This window comes from Haliotis cracherodii, unplaced genomic scaffold (genome assembly GCF_022045235.1).
Source record: "Haliotis cracherodii isolate W230 unplaced genomic scaffold, xgHalCrac1.p SCAF_2, whole genome shotgun sequence".
Taxonomy (NCBI): Eukaryota; Metazoa; Mollusca; class Gastropoda; order Lepetellida; family Haliotidae; genus Haliotis; species Haliotis cracherodii.
The window spans coordinates 32,722,115-32,745,271 of NW_027266275.1; the positions used below are offsets into that span (position 1 = coordinate 32,722,115).

Genomic DNA, 23,157 nt, shown 5'->3' on the forward strand with positions numbered 1-23,157 from the left:
CTTTTTTGGTCATTAGGTATATTTACATCATATATCATTCATAATCAATATTTTGCCACAGCATTTCAGCTGAAGAAAATATATTACATTTTGAGTCAGGGACATCTAAATTACATAATTTCAGAGGTTTCAACATTTCATATGAGTACAATGCATGGATAAAGACGATTAATTGCTTTCAAAATGAACCCGTGAAGATCCGGGGTGGAACAGGTCTTCAGCAACCCATGCTTTGTGAAAGGCGACTATGCTTGTCGTAAGGGGCGACTGACAGGATCGGGTGGTCAGGCTCGCTGACTTGGTTGATGCATGTCATCGTTTCCCAACTGCGTGGATCGATGTCAGTCACTGGATTGTCTGGTCCAGATTCGATTATTTATACAGACCGCCGTCATATAGCTGGAATATTTCTGAGTGCGGCGTTAAACCACAAACAAACATTATAAAATGACAAACACGAGATTAGGAGTTAATAAAATGTGCATATCTATCGGAAACATATGTAATATATTTATCTGTTTGATAGGTATCGGTGAGACACTGTTGTACTCGTGTGAGGTTTGGAGAGATATAGAGTTAGTGAGTTGGGTTTAACGCCGCTTTGAACAGTATTCCAGCCCATAGCATAAATCAGTATAATATATGGTCTCTGACACTTGTTACATCATTACGTGTCAGCTTGATGTGGTAGGAAAGCACGGAGTGATGCAGTTCTCAGACGTTAACCACTTTGGTGAAACCCACGAGCACGGGTGTGGCCCTGACGAACCTAGTAGAAAAATCGTGGCGAACCGGGATTCGAACCCACATAGGGAGAGCTATAGAGAACTGTCTCATGTTGAACAGGTTGTGTTTCATAATTGTTGCTATCACGAATAGACATCGGTATTTAGTATTTAGTTCTTTCCAGATATTATCAATTATTTTGCATTCATAAATTATATGCAGTAGACACGCCAGGACACATGCCAGGACACGCAGCTTTTATTATCGGTTCAGCTCATTTCAAAGATGTACTTTTTGGAAGAATTCTGTGGAGGCCATCTATATCTTGTCCATGTAAAGTATCATCCTCCAGTCGCTTGTTTCTATTTCATAATCTAGATCACTTTCGCATATATACTTTTATATTTATGAGTTTGGTGTCTATTTTGAACAATATCGTAAAAAGATATCTACACGCTTTCTTGTTTCCAATTATTTCCTGAATATATACTTCCGTGCAAGAACCATTCACTTGAAAATTGGATTTGTCAAAAGAATTACAAAACGTAACTTGTCTGAAAACAGTCCCCGAACCACTGCAAACGCAAGGTCCACCATCTCATCTTATACCTGTATACCCAAATACCATCGAATGACAATTTTCTCTCGTTTTTAGCCACCATGAGTGAGTGAGTTGGGTTTAACGCCCCTTTTAACAGTATTCCAGTTATATCACGGCGTGTCAGCTTAATGTGGCAGGAAAGCCCGAAGTGATGCAGGTCTCAGACGTTTACCACTTCGGTGAAACCCAAGAGCACGGGTATGGTGCTGACAAACCTAGAAACAAAATCGTTGCGAACTGGGATTCGAACCCACAATCATAGGTTTCCGGCGTGCCCAAGGGACGCAACTCTGCACAGCGAATCGCGGCCCCTTTAGACGACTGGGCCACCCTTGACCCCTAGCCACCACGAAACAAGTGTGTATGCTTTCCTTTTCCACGACAATTTTGTTATGTTATCAATGGCAATCCTAGGTTCCACCTTATATATGAATAACTAATTTTAATTGCAATACTTGTTTTATAAATCTTACACTTCCTTCGTATCTTAGAAAGTTAGTTTTACTTTTATACGCATTTTGGAAACTTTGAAACAAAGAGAAATCGCCACTGTTTTCTTTTATATCATATATTTAAGTGATGTCTATTATCAAACAATGGGGATATGTGAGAGGTAGGCCTCCGATCAGTGATATTATCATTTAGCAAATAGATTGTGATAATACGTCTCTTTGTGAATTCACAGAGGTATTTGTTCATTTAATAAAATACCCAAGCGTCAAGATCATCTTCCCAGAAAACATACGTACATGTCGATATCAGGTTTTCATATTAAACTATATCGTGTTCACTTACCTGAAAGAAAATCATTGCAGTGTTGTTTGCATTGACGTCGTTTAGGAATAATGTTTTTAAATCATGTATTTCTAAATCTCTTGTGATATTTTCTTTCATGCAGGTTACGTAGTTTTTTTACTTTTAGACTTTTCAAGAAGGTACTAGTATTACTCCCGATCGGGTGAGATTTCTTGCCGAATATACCATTACCGATTCAGCAAAATCAATATAATTTTAGTTCCTATTTATAGTTTCTTTCAACCATTTCCGCCATAATGTTCGAAATATTACACAGTGATTTCAGTCAATTCTGTGTGAGGTGAGTTTAACGTTTGCCAGGTGTAGGTTGTGTGGATGTTATTTTATATTTTGAACCTTTCGAGTCATCAGGTGGAATTTCATGAGAGACAACCGGGAATTCGACACCGTCATTCAGATCGACAGATCCGGGTATAAATGATGATAAATATAGAAGTATTTCGCAGGGACAGGAAGGTGAGTTCCAGACAACCGGGAATTCGACACCGTCATCCAGCTCGACAGATCCGGGTATAAATGATGATAAATATAGAAGTATTTCGCAGGGACAGGAAGGTGAGTTCGAGACAACCGGGAATTCGACACCGTCATCCAGCTCGACAGATCCGGGTATAAATGATGATAAATATAGAAGTATTTCGCAGGGACAGGAAGGTGAGTTCCAGACAACCGGGAATTAGACACCGTCATCCAGCTCGACAGATCCGGGTATAAATGATTATAAATATAGAAGTATTTCGCAGGGACAGGAAGGTGAGTTCCAGACAACCGGGAATTCGACACCGTCATCCAGCTCGACAGATCCGGGTATAAATGATTATAAATATAGAAGTATTTCGCAGGGACAGGAAGGTGAGTTCCAGACAACCGGGAATTAGACACCGTCATCCAGCTCGACAGATCCGGGTATAAATGATGATAAATATAGAAGTATTTCGCAGGGACAGGAAGGTGAGTTCCAGACAACCGGGAATTCGACACCGTCATTCAGCTCGACAGATCCGGGTATAAATGATGATAAATATAGAAGTATTTCGCAGGGACAGGAAGGTGAGTTCCAGACAACCGGGAATTCGACACCGTCATTCAGATCGACAGATCCGGGTATAAATGATGATAAATATAGAAGTATTTCGCAGGGACAGGAAGGTGAGTTCCAGACAACCGGGAATTCGACACCGTCATCCAGCTCGACAGATCCGGGTATAAATGATGATAAATATAGAAGTATTTCGCAAGGACAGGAAGGTGAGTTCGAGACAACCGGGAATTCGACACATCCAAGTTCGACACAACCTGGTTCAACTGTACCTAGTACTATGAAATGTGTTTGTTACCAGTTTAAGTTTCCATTAATGACAAAGTTTAAATTTTGAAGTTTTTAAGGCCACTGTCCAGATAACCTCGGTTTAGCTAGTGTTTATTTTTAGGCATTTAGTACTTAAAACAAAAGTCATTTAGTACTTAATGCATACCCGTGAAGATCCGGGTTAGAATTTGTCTTCAACAACCAATGCTTATCGTAAGAGGCGACTAACGGGATCGGGTGGTCAGGGTCGCTGACTTGGTTGATGCATGTCATCGTATCCCAATTAGGTAGATCGATTAGGATCACTGGATTTTCAGGTTATTTACAGACCGCCGTTATATAGCTGGAATAGTGCCGAGTGCGGCGTTAAACAACAATCAAGCTTTAAGCACACCGTTTGGTTCATTTCTGAAAGACGTATCGTCTGCAAAGTGTACAATGTATAAGGTACTTTGTTACTATTATTTCTTTTACACCTTATCGCCGAGAAAAGATTATTAGTCCTATCAGCTGTCGATTGTAACGGTATGTCACGACATGCTTTGTCATACGCACCCTGCTAAGTACACGACACCTATTTTTAGATAGCCCCACAAGGGTGGGTCACTTGGACACACGGATGATGTAGTCTGAGTCATTTTACTATCACGGAATATTTTACCTACAATGTAAATACAATCTATTATCATGGGTTAGTGTAACGTGTTATTCACGTTTTTCGTCATTGCCGTTTTAGGGACAGAATTGATGAGACGTCAGTGCGTCTCAGCGTGAACGCTGAATAAGGACCCTGTCGGACGACCATTTCCAGATTGATCGTGACTGATTGCGGAACAGGGCCATTACAATACGTTTTTGTTTTTTTTATTTATTCATTCATTCATTCATTCATTCATTCATTCATTCATTCATTCATTCATTATTTTTTTAATTAATTAATTAATTTTTTTATTTTTTATTTATTTTTTATTTATTGGTTGGTTATTTCAGCGTTTCTGTGTCATCATGTCAGTGTTTACCCCTTAAGGATGTTAGTTTTCTCTCCAAACGATTGTTCACGCATTTGTTTGGGCCTATATATCAATGGGGGTTGATTTGTTTTGTCGTTTAACGCCGCACTCAGGATATGAATAATCAGGATATGATGGCGTCCTGAATATATTAAATTCTGGATCAGATAAACCAGTGATTCATATAATGTGAAACGTCCCACGCCGTTGGTGGACGGAAGAACTGAAATTGACAGTGTTCTAAAGTATTGTCGTTTTAACTGTGAAATGTCCCTGCTGAAAGTGACGATGTCTCGAAATTTACTCGTTTAAGTCCTGGAATAAACGTGTGTCAATGGTGAGACAAACATGTCCTGTTCACCTTGACAGTGTTGGTGAGTAGTGTCGAGTTGAATATGAATACATAAAGTGATACATAAAGATACATTTCCCTTTCTATGTGACTGATGGGGAGTACAAGTCATCTCCGACGTGGCGGTGTCTCAATATACAGCCCTGATGGATGTGGTGGTGTCTCGTTATACAGCCCTGCTGAAAGTGGCGGTGTCTCGATAAACAGCCCTGATAATTGTGGTGGTTTCTGGTTATACAGCCCTGCAGGAAGTGGAGGTGTCTCGATATACATCCTTTTTGAATGTGGCGTGTCTCGATATACAACCCTGCTGAAAGTGGCGGTGTCTCGATATACTGCCCTGGTGAATGTGGCAGTGTCTTGATATACAGTCCTGTTGAAAGTGGAGGTGTCTCGATATACATCAGTTTTGAATGTAACGGTGTCTCGATATAAAACCCTGATGAATGTGGTGGTGTCTCGTTATACAGCCCTGCTGAAAGTGGCAGTGTCTTGATATGTAGTTCTGCTGAATGTGAATGTCTCTATATACAGCCCGACTGAATGTGACAGTGTGTCGATATACAGCCATGTTGAATGTGACGGTGTTCCGTTATACATCCCTGCTGAATGTGAAGGTATCTTGATATACAACCCGACTGGATTCGAATGTCTCGATATACAGCCCGACTGGATGTGACGGTGACTCGATATACAGCCATGTTAAATGTGATGGTGTCTCGATATACATCCCGAGATTGTCCTACAAATAACGGTACGCATCTCGAAATATCGTCATCCTAAATATGACGGAGTCTTTATGTAGTTGCGATCGAACGTTTACATAACACGATCGTGGGAAGTATTTAACAAATATGTCAATGTCGACGGCTGATATACATGTCCCGCCTCTACTGTTCTGAAACAAATCACGTGAATCACTTTATGTGTATGATGTATATGAGAGACACAACAAGACTCCTCCATCAATGTGGTGTTCCCAGTGGTGAGTGGTTCCTATTGGCGCGTCACTTCCATGTACGGATGTTGACGTGTGTGAGAGGAACGTCCAATCAAATGCCGGCCTAGATCCAGGGTATTTCTCAGAATGACAAAGCATGACCAGTGTAATTAGCGTCACAATTTATTGACAAATATCAGTTTTTGTTTTGACTAAATCCGACCAGAACAACTAAAAGATAAGATCGGTTTTTAATCGTTAGGTTCGCAGAATCATAGATGTTGTTGCTTTATTTGGAATCTGAAACAAAACTAATTATGTTACATACATAAATAAATAAATAAATAAATAAATAAATAAATAAATAAATAAATAAATAAATAAAAAGGCCTTTAGAAAGGATTTATAAGTTGGAAGGACATGAAGACGTGAAATGTTTTTCTGGCCAACAACTTCGAATCTCGGACGGGACTCAACCCCCCAAAAGTACGAGAATCTGTACTTTACTCAGAAAGTGTTATCCCAAATATAAAATTTGTTAACTTCTTTATCGTTTGAAGTTAGGGTCATGGCGATGATGATGACGCCAGTCCACTGCAGTCGAGAAATGCAGCAGTAGGCGTTTAACGTTAAATCCCCTTACTTCTTCCGCCTTCACAGGATGCATTGTGTTGTGCATGCCTGAGCCGTGAGCCATCCTGCACCTCCTCCACAAAGTGATCGTATCGCTATAACTGTCGTACCTCCATGTTAAAGACCCATGAAGATCCGGGGTAGAATAGGTCTTCAGCAACCCATGCTTGTCGTAAAAGGCAACTATGCTTGTTGTAAGAGGCGACTAACGGGATCGGGTGGTCAGGCTTGCTGATTTAGTTGATGCATGTCATCGATCCCAATTGCGTGGATCAATGCTCATGATATCAATCAGTGGATTGTCTGGTCCAGACACGACTATTTACAGACCGCCGTCATATAGCCGGAATATTGCTGAGAGCGGCGTTAAACAATAAACCAACCAACACTGTTAAAGTATGGGAGTTACGATCAGCGTAGCGCTACGATCGCTTTGTGGAACGGGGACCTGGCCCTCCTCCTTATCCGGGTGCAGTGTACCAACCTTAACTCAGGCATCACATCACGTGTAGTGTCCCCATTAGCCGTCAAAGTTATATCTTTTCCGGTGACACAACACCATCTGAAGCAGAGCTTCATCATTACACACACGCCAACAGACGCTGCATCACATTGTATCTTCTAAGAAATTTTATTCTATGAAACTGCAACATATATATTCGTGGACAGAATTAAGAGGGCGGTTGTAAGGACGGCATGTTTTGGTGTTCTATTTCGCATATCTACTCCGTGCAGATAACTAGTGACTGTTTGGCAATGTGAATCTACACCTTACTAATGTTTCTTTCAGTGTACTGGAGGCACGGGTGGCCCAGTCGCCTAAGGCGCCGCGATTCGCTGTGCAGAGTTGCGTCCCTTGGGCGAGCCAGAAACCTATGATTTTGGGTTCGAATCCCGGTTCGCCCCGATTATGTTTCTAGGTTTGTCAGCACCATACCCGTGCTCGTGGGTTTCACCGAAGTGGTAAACGTCTGAGACCTGCATCACTTCGGGCTTTCCTCCCACATTAAGCTGACATGCCGCGATATAACTGGAATACTGTTAAAAGCGGCGTTAAACCAAACTCACTCACTCACTCACTCACTCACTTTCAGTGAACTAGTTTGTGGTTTTGAGGCATTAAGCGGATATCCAATGAAGTATTGCGGAATATATGTACCGAGTGAATTAATGTTGTAAGCCCTTCCCCACTGAACCTACAAATTCAAAGATCTGGGTAGAGATTAGGTCTTCATCACCCCATGCTTGACGTATGAGTCGACTAACGGGATCGGGTGGTCAGGCTCGCTGACTTGGTTGATGCATGTCATCGTACCCCAGTTTGGTGGATCGATGCTCATGATGTCACGGGATTGTCTTGTCCAGACTCGATTATTTACAGTTCGCCGTCATATAGCTGGAATATTGCTGAGCGCGGCGTTAAACAAACAAACAAACAAAACTGACAATGAGTTTATTGGAAACGTATTTATTACGACATAAAACTACCCTGACAAGCAACACCAGGATTAAACTGTATGCAAATGGCTTGACTGAATATTGTCCACTGTGATGGCCTTGTCCATTACACATTTATGACACAAGGATATGTGTATTTAATGTTAGAGTAATGGCTATACAGGACATATACCGTCAGGTTGAAGACACGCGGGGGGATAATAGCAGCAAGGAATAGCAGGAAGGATACTAGAAAATAGATCAATTGTGATTTCAAGAAAGGATGTCCTTGACGCCACAGTGTCAAATAGTCAAGTGGGGCATGGGTGGCCAAGTCGTCTAGGGCGCCGCGATTCGCTGTGCAGAATGCATCCCTTGAGCAAGCCAGAAACCTATTGTGGATTCGAATTCCGGTTCTCCCAGATTATGTTTCTAGGTTTGTCAGCACCATACCCGTGGGTTTCACCGAAGTGGTAAACGTCTGAGACCTGCATCACTTCGGGCTTTCCTCCCACATTAAGCTGACACGCCGTGATATAACTAGAATAATGTTAAAAGCGGCGTTAAACCCACTTCACTCACTCAAACAGTCAAACAATGGCGTCTACTCGACAAGTCTGGTTTACAACGCCAGTGGGGCTAAGGATAGATTTACGAGATGGTGCTGATATTTACACGATACCCCAATTCCAATGTCAATGTTGTCATTGACAACAACCACGCTCACACCTTCCCGTTGGTACGAAATTTGATTAAATAAATATGGCTGTTATAATAACCATGGCAACAGAGACTCCAGTCTAGAATCAGTGGGAAGTGTCATAGTTAATTCTCTTCGATCTCCAGGTGTGTTTTTTAGTGTTGCAGTGTAGAACATGAAAATAATGAAATGACGGTTATAACAACCCTGAGTCTCACTGTACCTAAACACACCCAAATGTAAGGAACCATATAATGGCTAAACTACATACAAAGTGATGCTTAAAGTGAAAACAACATTAATTAGGGAGCCGACCATGTAATTTTCAAGGGATGGGGTGGGGTGGATGGTGGGTGGCGTTGTTGGTGTGTGTTCGGGGGGTATCTGTTTTATTTAAAGAAAATATAATAATAATTATTCTCTGGACATACTAGATGTCATGAGAATTATGTTGTCTTCCCCCCAACAACAACAACAAACAAACAAGCAAACCAACACAAACAAACAAGCAAAATAAAAGCAAACACAAAACAATCAAAAACAACCATAAAATTGTTTATCTCCCCGTTAAGATAAAGTCTACTGCGGAATATTCCAAATTTCTGGCATAAAGAGTTCAACATACATACTGTAAATCTTGATATTAACGCGAGCGTGAATTAAATGCGAAAAACGCGAGTGGTCTTTGCTCGCATTATTAAACATAGCATTTATATCAACAATATAACAGTATATAGGCAAAGGGCGTGTAGTGGAAACGTTATGGGCACATCACAGTGATGACGGCTGTCATGTGCGTGCTGTTATAAAGCCTTTGTGAACGCATGACTACGTTTTAATGTCCCATCTACTGAGGAAAAAAGGTTTGAAACAAGTTCATTTGCTCAAAACATCACAAGCTGAATTTTGCAAGATTACTCGAACTGATTGCTGTACCACTGACTTATGATAGTTCACGCTCCAATCCAGTGTACGTGGTACTATTCTCCTTTCTGTTAATGAGTGGTACATTGGGCCCGTTCGCTATTATAACTCTTTGCTTGCCCGGTTCAAATTGGAATGTGCTAAATATAGCCGTCCAATCAAATCATTCTCATGAGCGAGAGATATTCTGTGTTAAGGTTGAGATAGGAGAGGTGGAGATGGTGACATCACTTCTGAAAGTAGTCCTGCACCAAGACTGTGGAATATATTTATTTTATGAAAAAAAATAATCTAGAATCGCATACAAAAGCAAGTCTAGCCAGCTCTAGCTAGCTTAATTCCACAGCATAGGGATTTTAAAAAATATATTTTAGAGTCAAGAAGGATATTGTGTAAGATAAGATTTCAAAGCATAAATGTTAGTCTATTTTGAAAGGATGGTGGCAAATTGGTCCAGGGTATTTGTCACACTAGAACGGCGATATGATACACTGTAGAGCGCAGGATGGCACATACAAGAATGACAATAGAATAGCAATTCATTTTACTTAAATTGCATGCATGTATTTTCTTGTGGGGGACCGTTTTCTCTTGACATCCCCAACCCAGTCTCCCATCCCTCTTTATTAGTGAGTGAGTTGGGTATAACGCCGCTTTTAACAGTATTCCAGTCATATCACGGCGTGTCAGCTCAATGTGGGAGGAAAGCTCGAAGTGGTGCAGGTCTCAGACGTTTACCACTTCGGTGAAACCCACGAGCACGGGTATGGTGCTGACAAACCTAGGAACATAACAACCCACAATCATAGGTTTCTGGTTTGCCCAAGGGACGCAACTCTGCATAGCGAATTGCATGGATCGATGCTCATTATGTCACTCACTGGATTGTCTGGTCTAGACTCGATTATTTACAGACCGCCACCATATTGCTGGAATATTGCTGAATGCGGCGTTAAACAAAAAACAATGGAGCTGCCCCTCTTCCCGAGAAGAGAGCATAAAAAGAGAATGAAAACTGACTGTTAAGACTTAAGGAACAGTTGAAAAATGGCCAGAAAACTGCGGTTGAGTTTCTAGATGCTCTGAAACATATAACTTGAACTAGGTTGAATTGTACACTGCCAGTGATTTATGTTTTCCAAATCCTACAGAATGTATTCAATAGTGTCAATTCAATGTATTAGGACTGATCCCTGTCATGTGTAATGGGGGGCACGGGTGGCCCAATCGTCTAAGGCGCCGCGATTCGCTGTGCAGAGTTTTAACAGTATTCCAGTCATATCACGGCGTGTCAGCTCAATGTGGGAGGAAAGCTCGAAGTGGTGCAGGTCTCAGACGTTTACCACTTCAGTGAAACCCACGAGCACGGGTATGGTGCTGACTAACCTAGAAACATAATCTGGGCGAACCAGGATTCGAACCAACAATCATAGGTTTCTGGCTTGCGCCTTACGCAAATGGGCCACCCGTTCCCCCCTTTTCTAATACAGTGTGTGCTATACAGTTTATAGAACATTTGCACCACCGCAGTTAGACTACAGCGGTGACATTGGTAATTTCTTATGCAAACACGACCCTTTAGCAGTTCAGTTCCCTTGGAAAAGAATGTGCCGGTTGGTGATGGTTTAAAGAACAGGTTACAATATCATTAAGAACTACCCCCGTGAAACCCGGGTTAAAATTGGCCTTCAGCAACCCATGCTAGTCGTAAGAGGCGACTAACGGCAGACTCGTTGACTTGGCTGATGCATGTCATCGTATCAAAATTACATATCGATAATTTTGTCAATCACTCAAATGTCTGATCCAGACTCGAGTATTTACAGGCCGCCGTCATATAGCTGGAATTTTGCTGAGTGCGGTCATGCACACACGCACGCACACACGCACGCACGCACACATTCACCAAATGTATAAAAATTCAATTCTCAGGAAGTATATAGTATAAGTATAGACATGTATATTGAACAAAAAGGGCAAGGGATCGTGATTATTTTGGGGATATTTTTATGAAATTGTATGCCCAGTCTTCACTACAAAAAGTATCCTAAAAAATATGAATGATCTGTAACTTATTTTATTCAGTATATAAAAACAATATGGAGTAATTTAATCCCAAATAACAGAAGGCATAATGAATTACACATACAACTAGAGCTGAAAGCTCTCGCCTGTTAAATGGTTATACCACTCCTAGTTTATGTATTTTACATGTACTAGCTAGGTACTATTGCGCTTTGCCGGCCACTGGTCTAACTTTTTGAAGCCACACTATTTCCCTCATTAATATGAGCATCCCCTTCAGGGAGAATTAACCTACATTTGATAAAGCAAGGGACCCGTGAAGATTCCGGGGTAGAATAGGTCTTCACCAACCCATGCTTGCCGTAAAAAGCGACTAACGGGATCGGGTGGTCAGGCTCGCTTACTTGGTTGAAGCATGTCATCGATCCCAATTGCGTGGATCGATGCTCATGATGTTAATCACTGGATTGTCTGTTCCAGACTCGATTATTTACAGACCGCCGTCATATAGCTGGAATATTGCTGAGTGCGGCGTAAAACAACAAACCAACCAACCAACTAATATAGCAAGGGATGTCAAGGATTAAGACTATCGGAGTATAGGCGGCAGTGCTATATGAGAGAAACAAATTGCCGTAAGATAATAGATGCAAATCGGCAAATATTTATTATATCTGATGAACTATAGCTCGGGGGTTCTATTTACCCACATGTCAGGTTCTGACTATGTTCGGGCGGACACGCCAGTCATGGAACATTGAAAAGTATTTTTATGTATTATGTTTCTAATTCGTTTTCATTTGAGTGAGTATGGGTTTACGCCGCTTTTAGCAATATTCCAGCTTTATCACGGCGGGGGACGCCAGAAATGGGCTTCACACATTGTACCCATGTCAGGAATCGAACCCGGGTCTTCAGCGTGACGAGCCAACGCTTAAACCACTAGGCTACCCGACCGCCCCCGTTTTCATTTGAAGCCAGATATCTATTCTATAAATAAAGGATGTGCTTACCATTGAAGTATACACCAGACCTTACCGTTATTGTGTTAACTATTGAAGTGTACATTAGACCTTACCGTCATTGTGTTAACCATTGAAGTATACACCAGACCTTACCGTCATTGTGTTAACCATTGAAGTATACATTAGACCCTACCGTCATTGTGTTAACTATTGAAGTATACATTAGACCCTACCGTTATTGTGTTAACCATTGAAGCATACACCAGACCCTACCGTTATTGTACTAACCATTGAAGTATACATTATACCCTACCGTTATTGTGCTAACCATTGAAGCATACACCAGACCTTACCGTTATTGTACTAACCATTGAAGCATACACCAGACCCTACCGTTATTGTGCTAACCATTGAAGTATACACCAGACCTTACCGTTATTGTACTAACCATTGAAGCATACACCAGACCTTACCGTTATTGTGCTAACCATTGAAGCATACACCAGACCCTACCGTTATTGTGCTAACCATTGAAGTATACATTATACCCTACCATTATTGTGCTAACCACTGAAGTATACACCAGTACCTTGTCGGTATTGTGCTAACCGCTGAAGTATCCATTAGACCTTACCGTCATTGTGCTAACCAATGAAGTATCCAGTATACCCTACCGTTATTGTGCTAACCATTGAAGCATACACCAGACCCTACCGTTATTGTGCTAACCATTGAAGTATACATTATACCCTACCATTATTGTGCTAACCACTGAAGTATACACCAGTACCTTGTCGGTATTGTGCTAACCACTGAAGTATCCATTAGACCTTACCGTCATTGTGCTAACCAATGAAGTATCCAGTATACCCTACCGTTATTGTGCTAACCATTGAAGTATACATTATACCCTACCATTATTGTGCTAACCACTGAAGTATACACCAGTACCTTGTCGTTTTTGTGCTAACCACTGAAGTATACACCAGAACTTGTAGTTTTTGTGCTAACCAGACCAGACAAACCAGTGATTGATAACCATATATGGGCAACGATCCACGCCACCAGCACACGACCTCCCTATCCCTTTTGTCGGCTCCTTCGGCAAGCATGGGGGCCTAGTCTTCTCCCAAATCACCAAGTTTTAGAAGGTGAGTAATTAACACATTAACAATAGGATGTTTTCAGGTATATAGATCTGATTGAGTATGTACACGTACTTGGCAATTTGTTGGAATACATTTGATGTTTATACTGTAAATATTTGATTTTTTGGTTTATTTTTCTACTTTTTATCTTTGTCCTTACGTTAGGCACATCGTGAATGTCAATCGACGCTGTTTCGAAATTAGTGACACGCATTCTCCGTCATAAATCATTATAACGAACAATTATGTGTGTAATCGGTGTGTATTGCACACTGTTAAATGTCCATACGTGCTTTGCCTTGAATTGAATCACATACCCTGTCTTTTGAAATTAGCATGGCCATGGTTGAGAAGCTGTTTTATTGAAATCTTGTCCACAGCAGAGGGCAATATGCTTCACATATTCCGACAACAGCGCGTATCTGACGAAGAGATTGACGTCAGTGTCGCCGCAGGAACGCACCTGTTTCCAACATGTGTTTACAGAGCTGTTTACATCGTGGGACTAGGTATTATGAATCACTGCTGATTTTTAATCGCCCGATCCTGACCTAACTGGATGCTAACTAATCAGACGGTGTAATCGACACGAGCTGAAGACAGACAAATTGCCTCACTGTCGGACTAGAAATAGTACGTACTAAATCATAACAACCGCCCTCGTACGCCCTGCGAATAGATATTGATGTCAATGACATGTTCATCCGAATTTCGCTTGGTGCAGTCTGGATGACTTGATTCGAATGGGCGGAAGATCGAGAGGCGAGGTGAACGTGGGTAGACTTGAAGAAGAGTTAAACCACCACTAAGTCCTTTTTTCTAAGTTACAAATACATATCAATATATATGCATATTTTCCGAGTGCAGGAAATGTATTTCGAATTCCTATAAGCAATATTCCCATATCACAATTACTTTTTAAAAAATAATCCATTGTAATACAGAGTGTAGATGAGTTTAGGATATTGACAAATAACAAGAAAAAAAAAACACTTGAAAATTGGATTTGACCATAAAATTACAATCGTTTTAAAAACGGTTTCCAGTCTGAAAACAGTCGCCGAAACACTGCAAACTTAGGATCCAAAGAAAAGTAAGATACCCTTTTCAATTTCTTCATCGTCGAATAACGAATTTGTTTGTTTTATGTTTAGCCACTATCAAACATCAGTGTATATACTTTCTATGACTTGGCATTTCAGTAGTTTAACGAAAACCATTGGTCCCAAATGACACCGTTACATCTGTGGAGGTATATAAAACTGAATAGCTCTCTGCCGAATAAACAACTATTCAAACAGGCGTAGTCCTATCTGTTATTGTTTATGCGTTTATTATCTAAACAAATAACGAATTTATTGTCCAATAATTCGCCGAAGTGTCATTATTTCTCGCGGTAACATCTCATGTTGAATATTCATACATAGTCATTCTCAGTATGTGTTTTACCCGTGAAGATCCGGGGTAGAATAGGTTTTCAGCAACCCATGCTTTCTGTAAAAGGCGACTATGCTTGTCTTAAGGGGCGACTAACGTGATCTGACAATGTGTGACTCATTGTGATCTGATACGTATTTTGCCAATAAACTGGGGTTTGGATGCGGTATACACCTGTTTATGAACGTACTTATAGGAACCAGCCTGGTTTCCGTGGGTATGCTGCGCTGAATGCTATGTAGCGCCAGCGCAGCATACCCAGAGATCCAGGCTGTATAGAAAGAAGTCCGCTATGTGGGGAGAATATAGGCCCGAATTGACCCCCAAATTGCTGGTTACAGTAAAACGCAACTGCTCATTATATCGATCTCGGGTTTGCCTGGCCCAGACTCGATTTCTGTACAGGCTGTCGTGAAATAGCTGGCACAATGTCCCTAAATACACACACACACACACACACACACACACACACACACACACATGATTTAGTACTATGTCCTATCGCCTTCATTTCACCGGATATAGGTTGGTCGGGTGGTCTAGTGGTTACAGCGTTCGCTCGTCACGCTGAAGACCCGGGTTCGTTTCCCGACGTGGGTGAATGTATGGAGCCCATTTCTGGTTTCCCCGCCGTGATATTGCTGGAATATTGCTAAAAAAGACGTAAAACCAAACTCACTCACTCAACACCGAGTATAATTTACCCTGACCACTTGGTTCTAAATTGGATATTCCTTCCAATGAAAAAGAATTCCACGTTTCTGTCAGCTGATATATAGCTAATCTTCAAACAAAAGTTTAAACATCAAACGACAATCTTAAAACATCAGACACGCCTGTTTATGATCAATATGTGAGACAAAGCCGAAACCGTCAAACAAAGGTCTCCCACTGGCCGCGGTGACATTCCCTATACCGAGGTGGCGCGGGGCACAGGTTTGTTTGATCCCTACAGTAAATTACTTGTTAATTACAAATATCTTCAGGAATTCCCACAGCGACACCTGATCATGTGGCTATTTCTCGCCACAGTTTGTGTCGACAGGCAACATTTAGTGTTTGTGGCAAACATAAGGGGAAACGCGAAGGACATGTTAGGTATTTGTCAACCACATACAAGCGACATGGCGATACAGGAGGCCAAGGGCACGAGCACCCTGCGCAGCTTTTGCAGAGCCAAAGTTTAAGAAATCCGGCCCCTTCTTATTCTAACTTATTTTATTTTGTACGGGATAAAAAAAGGGTTTTCACTAATTTTTTTGTTATCCTTCACATACTTTCCCAAACATGTATAAATATATGAAAATGAAAACAAAAATGAGTTTTTTTACGAACAAGTTTGTATATAAGATATGTTTTTTTTCCTTGAATTTTATTTGTTTGTTGTTTAACGCCGCACTCAGCAATGTTCAAGTTGTATGACGGCTGTTTGGAAATAATCGAGTCTGGAACAGACGTGATCCGATCACATTGTCTGTACTAAAACAACATCGATCGATCATGGTGTGTCTACTAAAACAACATCAATATCAATGTGTATCTACTAAAACAACGTCGATCGATCATGGTGTATCTACTAAAACAACATCAATATCATGGTGTATCTACTAAAACAACATCAATATCAATGTGTATTTACTAAAACAACGTCGATCGATCATGGTGTATCTACTAAAACAACATCGACCGAGAGTGGTGTAACAACATCAATAACCGTCGGGCAACATTTGATAGACATATATCAACCAAGTCAGCGAGCCTGACCACCCGATCCCATTAGTCGCCTCTTACGACAAGCATAGTCACCTTTTCCGACAAGAATGGGTTGCTGAAGACTCAGTCTACTCCGGATCACGGGTCGGACGTCAGTACTAAATACCCATCATATCTGTAGGTCTATGAGGACCAGGCTCACCACACGCGGCAGATGTTTTTGTAGGTTAAACATAATTCCAGATATCAGTCAGTGGGGATTGTTTGACGCCGCTTTCAGCAATATTCCAGCGATATCACGCCAGGGGAACCAGCAATGGGCTTCACACATTGTACTCATGTGGGGAATCGAACCCGGGTCTTCGGTGTGAAGAGTGAGCGCTTTAATCATTAGGCTATCCCAGCGCCCCGGGTATATTTCAATGTCCTCGGGTAATATTTGGTTCTAACATCTAACTTAAAAACGACAAGCCCTTAGTTTCAATTTCGTATCTTGAGTTAAGGACGGGATAAAGAATAAGACATCTCTTCGAAACACGCAATATATTACTGTGAAATGTATTTTTTTATTCGCAACACATTCTTTTCAAGACGTATAGAATATCTAATGAAACAGTTTTGTTTTGGGACAAAACCTGAGCACAAAGTATATTTTTATGAAAATATTTTTTTAAACAATTTCCACGCTCCTTTGACGGTTCACTCCCCTTATGACTATTTCCCGTGTAGACTTTTCCAAATTTGACTACTCAAAAATGAGGGGGCAGAAAATGCTTACATATGGAATAATGAACTAGTCCAGTCAGCGTTTTTAGACCTTAGCCTTTAGAATTAATATTGTTCATATATTTTTCAATTATAGATGATTATATATTTGTATGTACAATTAGGTCAGACATGAATTTACAATTATCGCCTTCTCATATGGTTCATTGAGTGAGTATAGTTTTACGCCATTTTTAAGCAATATTCTAGCAGTATCACGACAGGGGACACCAGAAATGTGCTTCACACACTGTACCCATGTCGTGAATCGAGCCCGGGTCTTCGGCGTGACGAGCGAACGCTTTAACCACTAGGCTACCCGACCGCCCCTTTATCAAAGACTTCTTAGTGAGTTCATAATTGTCGTGCCACGTGGGTGAGTGAGTACGATTTTAAGCTGCTTTTAGCAATATTCGAGTAATATCACGGCCAACCTCCTACACAAACGAAGGGACCGGTAAAGGAGTAGAAGGATAAAGGCACGTTTTGGCCGACTTGGAGATTTCAAATTTTAAAGTTGCCGACATTGGTATGAAAAGCATCAGACAAGTTCAGATGGCTGACAAGAACCCTATGTTCTTCCTTACACGTGCACGTTTTGAACTTCTGACATGAACAGTTACGTCAGTATAGCTAAAATGAATTTGTGATGGAAATCTTACTAAGAGTAAGTCCGTCACCAAAGATGAATACTTTACCATGTTATTCTTCACCCGTGAAGATCCGGGGTAGAATAGGTCTTCAGCAACCCATTCTTACCGACTAACGGGATCGGGTGGTCAGGCTCGCTGACTTGGTTGATGCATGTCATCGTATCCAGATTGTGTGGATCGATGCTCATGATATCAATCACTGGATTTTCTGGTCCAGACTCGATATTTACAGACCGCTGTCATATAGCTGGAATATTGCTGAGTGCGCGTTAAACAACAAAAAACAAAAACAAACAACATGTCCTCGGAAAATCAGTCGGCCAAAAACTTGCTCATGTCCAAACGCTTCATCAACACCATTACAATCAGCCGTTGTGAACATGTAATACACAACTATGCATTTAGTGTTGTCTCATACATGTAATTGTTGAAATGAACGAATATTTCTCATTTACATGAACACGTCCGATAACTATCAAAATTATTTCTAATAGTTTTGCTCAGTTCTTAAATTATGCAAATCCCGTGGGCTGAAACGGGCCCTTATCGTATACCTTGCCCTTTAATAATATGTTGACGCCCTTTAACATACCTTCAAGCTAAACAGATATACCATCCTAGAACTAAGATAAGAGTGAGTGAGTGAGTGAGTTTGGTTTTACGCCGATTTTAGCAATTTTCCAGCAATATCACGGCGGGGGACACCAAAAATGGGCTTCACGCATTGTACCCATGTCGGGAATCGAACCCGGGTCTTCGGCGTGACGAGCGAACGCTTTAACCACTAGGCTAACACACACACATACACACACACACACACACTCCACTAAGATAAGACAAGGCATGGGAGTTAGTTGATGCTATCTAGGTCACGTGGTGAAATACACGGTAAACAAAACTAAACATAAACATAAATAACTCCTTTGAAAATATAATCCTTTGAGCTGCAAGTGGTTAGCATTTAAAAGCGAATCTCGGATATGAAAGAGTTTCCTTTGTTGAGAAATGATGACAACAGATCATGTTGATTCAATCCTAACAAAGATTATATTTTTTCAAATACATAAGCGTAAAGGTATAACCTGGGTCAACAAAACCTATAGCATTCAGATTATTACGTCACAATCTACATTGTCCTGAATGTATATACAGTAAAGTACGGTTATAACGAACTCAAAGGGACTACTAATTTTAGTTCGTTATAACCGTAGTTCGTTATAAGCATATATATAGCATAATTACAGCAAATGGTCGGGACCAAAAAAGTAAGTTCGTTATATCCGTCAGTTCGTTATAAGCGTGTTCGTTATAACCGTAGTTTACTGTAATGTAAAAATGTATATGTACACGGTTAATGAATAGCGGATTTGCGTCATCCATATAGTCTTATGTATATATAATCCATTTACCCAATGAAAATTGTTCTTTTGTTTAGACCTTGTAATGTATACCTTGAACAGTGGCCATTATACTTGCAAAGAGAAAATATTCTTTTTCAAGTTTGCCTATTTTCAGAAAAGTTCGTTTAAAAACGTAGTCCTCTCCGAGGTCCGCGCGTAATAAGCGATTGTTTGTCAGTGTTTCCAAGCTTAATCTTCTCGTTCGTGATTTTTACAGCTTTTCATAGAAAGACCTTCATTTCGTTGGCCTAAGATGCAGGGGAATTGTGTCATTTTACGATGCTGAAGTTTTTCAGAACAGTGTTTCATTGTGTTTACTACTAGCGTCCTTCTAAGAAAAGTCAATATTTCCCGGTTGAAAGAAACGGAAACTTCTCCTTTTTAACATTGCGTGCATCGTCTTTAATAATATCTGATTGTGTCTGCGTCAGGATTTACTTCTAAAATAACCTTCACGTTAAGATGTTAACGCATTCTTAAACAATGTCATCAATTAATTATATACTGATGGTGTTAATTACACGTACATAAACTTTGCACGGGGACCGCTTGACAAAAGTCAAACGACAGCAGTATTCGACACAGTGAATAACTGAACACACAAAACATTCAATTAAACGCAAGCGCAATGTTTTTTTTACAAAACACACAGCAGGGTTCCCGTAATGAGCTGTAAAATAAATATATTTTTTACGTGCATATTTACCTTTGTGTGAGACAGCGCAACAGAAAGCACTGTCGAGTGTAAAAAACAACATATTAAGTTGTCCTTCCATCCAAATGACAAAACCTCTGTTGAAAACATGCAGTCTGTATTAGCTCAGATCAATTACATGCTCAAGCTTCCGTTAAGATAGTGATTAGCGTGTTACAGCGCTGATCACGATCGACCGTGGTCATTACGGTATTGTGGGCCTTAAGGAGACATTTGTCGGTGCCCGTCTGTCAATAGCTTGCCTGAACGTATCGATCTGACTCACACAGGTGAACAACACGTTCAATATCGCCCATGTTTATATTGACTGTGTTTAAGATCATTACACATTCCTGTCACGTGATTAAAACCTTGTTGATTTTATAGGGCTATCGATTATTGAAAGAATTGGGAATACACACATGCGGTTTAACATATGAAACATTGAATAAATGAGTGAATGTTGTTTTACGTTCAATAGCAATATTCCATCTAGTCTTTGAAAAGCATTTAGAAATTTGAAGGAACATTAATACATGACACTTTTTTTTTATAACAAGTTCTTGTATTCTTTGAAACGACCTTTCACGGCTACTTCTTGCCCCTTCTTCTTGCTTGCTGACTTGGTTGATGCATGTCATCGATCCCAATTGCGTCGATCGATGCTCATGATATTAATCACTGGATTGTCTGGTCCAGACTCGATTATTTACAGACCGCCGTCATATAGCTGTAATATTGCTGAGTGCGGCGTTAAACAACAAACCAACAACAACAATATATTAAATCTTGGCCATAATGAAAGAAACATTTGCCAAACTGATAAAGTCCATAACCTGTGTTGAGACGACATAAGTATATTAAATCGTACTGTAAAAGAAATGACATACCAAGCTTTGCATCTCTGGCACAAGCAAACATAATATTTGAAGTGAATTAAAATCGTTACATAACAATGGCACTGGGCTCCTGTAAAAAAAGTAATTTAAGAAATCGGAAAACACGTGTATCTAAATTAGCGAAAATGAAAGAAAACAATAACAGTTCCTTTCGTCAAAACAAAGCCATCGTGAAGTCGAATCGTGACATGAAAGGAATTGAGCAAACAGGTAAATCCTCATATATCTTAGAGCTGGCTTATCAACATCGAAGCCAGGTGAGTTACCTGTCTTGAATGAAAATGCGCTCGTGCTGACCCGGATATAAATAGCACACCTCACATGCGCGTCTAGTCTATTGATGGGCGGGGCTTAGTGACGTCACATGTGAGCAGCAAGACACTTTTGAAAGGTGCTGAAGGATGGGTACGTGAAGCACATCTCTCGCGGCTCGAAGCAAAGCAACACGGATATTACCGTTCCTACTAGCCTAGCTGTTGCTTTACAAGTTATCAAAGTTTAGTATTTCACCGTCCATCAACAATGGCCGCGTACATGACTGTTGTGTATTCATGTGCAGTACTTTGTATAGTAGCGTTTTCTACCGTCAACACACAGACGACCCAATCTCTGAACGGAACCCAACCCTCAACTTCGGACGTGGATACAGAAGATGGAATGATTTTAGAAAAGAGCATGGATGTTTTATTTGATATGGTGAAAAGATTTCTCGAGACTGTACAACCGAAGAAAGTATCCGAGTTACAATGGCTGAGTAAGTATTCGTCCCTTCTTCACTCACTCTATCTACGTCCCCTCTGATCGACACAACAGCCGTCAGTCCATATGTTTTCTTATTCTAGAGGTGATTTTTTCTGTCTGTCTCGCCACAAATATACATGTACGTTAAGAGGACCGCTTAACGAACTCAGTATCTCTGTGAGGTGAAAGTCTTGTCAATGACTTTATCAGCTGATATATATATCTTGTGCAAGGATTAGTCCCAGTTATCAGCAAGCAGTCAGTTAAATCATAACTATGTTCCTTTATGATTCAAGAAAGAATAAGTTATATGTATCAGATTGTTCAGATATATATATATTGTACATATTCAAGTTCAACACTGTATAGTATTATTTAAAAAATAATGGGCAATATTAGATTTTATTTCCTATTTAATAAAGTAAGATTGTGGATATTTGTAGATTTTACATGACCGGTAATAAAATGGAGGAATGTAGATTTGTTAAAAGCCAAACGCTATTTGTTTCTAGTTTTATGTAGTCATTTCGTGTTCATGATTTGTAACATTTCATAATTTATCCATCCAAATATACTACCCAATTTTTGATACATTTACATATAAACTTTACATATGAGAAACAGTTTTGTGGATCATGGAAATGTAAAAATATCCCTATCAAATTTGGTGTAGTATGTTTCACCATTTAAAATTCTAATTATCCATGTCAATTAATGTGAAAATCAAGATAGGTTAGGTAAATAAACAAACAACCTGTACATAAAGCTTATAAGTGTATAGCTGTTTTGGCTATCAGAGGGCCATTAAGCGAGTCATGCATGACCAGGCATGAACAAAACCTGTCCCTGAGTCACATCTGTACAGGCAAATAGACATGCCATGAAGTCAGTGAATCACAAACATCAATATTCAGGTAAGTATTTAGCCTCAAGACAACAGCATCAACACAAGTCATCGCATTCAAGATGAAACTCATTTGTCATTATATATCCTTCAAATTATGTAAATACTGAATGACTGTGAATCTGTGTCAACCTGCTGGGCTCGTAACTCTTTATTGTTGTGCCAAATGATATATACATATTTTTTGTATTTCGTGTTACGATGATTAGAGTACAGAATTATATTATTATTATATTTAATGTTAAAGGATCAATATGAAATTTCCAAAAAAATGTGTTATAGACACAGCTGATGGAATTGACCATGATGATGATGATGATGATGATGTAGGAGAACTGAACTGTAATTGGGAGGGTTTTTTCCAT

The 23,157-nt window shown here is 40.2% G+C and overlaps 1 protein-coding gene across 5 annotated transcripts in view; it reads left to right on the top strand.

The window, feature by feature from the left end:
* Positions 1–21,512: 21,512 nt before the first annotated feature.
* Positions 21,513–23,157, top strand: part of LOC139468003 (prominin-1-like) — a 76,629-nt gene continuing 74,984 nt past the window's right edge. For all 5 annotated transcript variants that reach the window (XM_071249651.1, XM_071249648.1, XM_071249649.1 and 2 more), the window contains exon 1: positions 21,513–21,901. In XM_071249651.1, the coding sequence (XP_071105752.1) occupies positions 21,670–21,901 (232 nt within the window). In that variant the 5' untranslated portion in view covers positions 21,513–21,669. The remainder of the gene's footprint in view (positions 21,902–23,157) is intronic.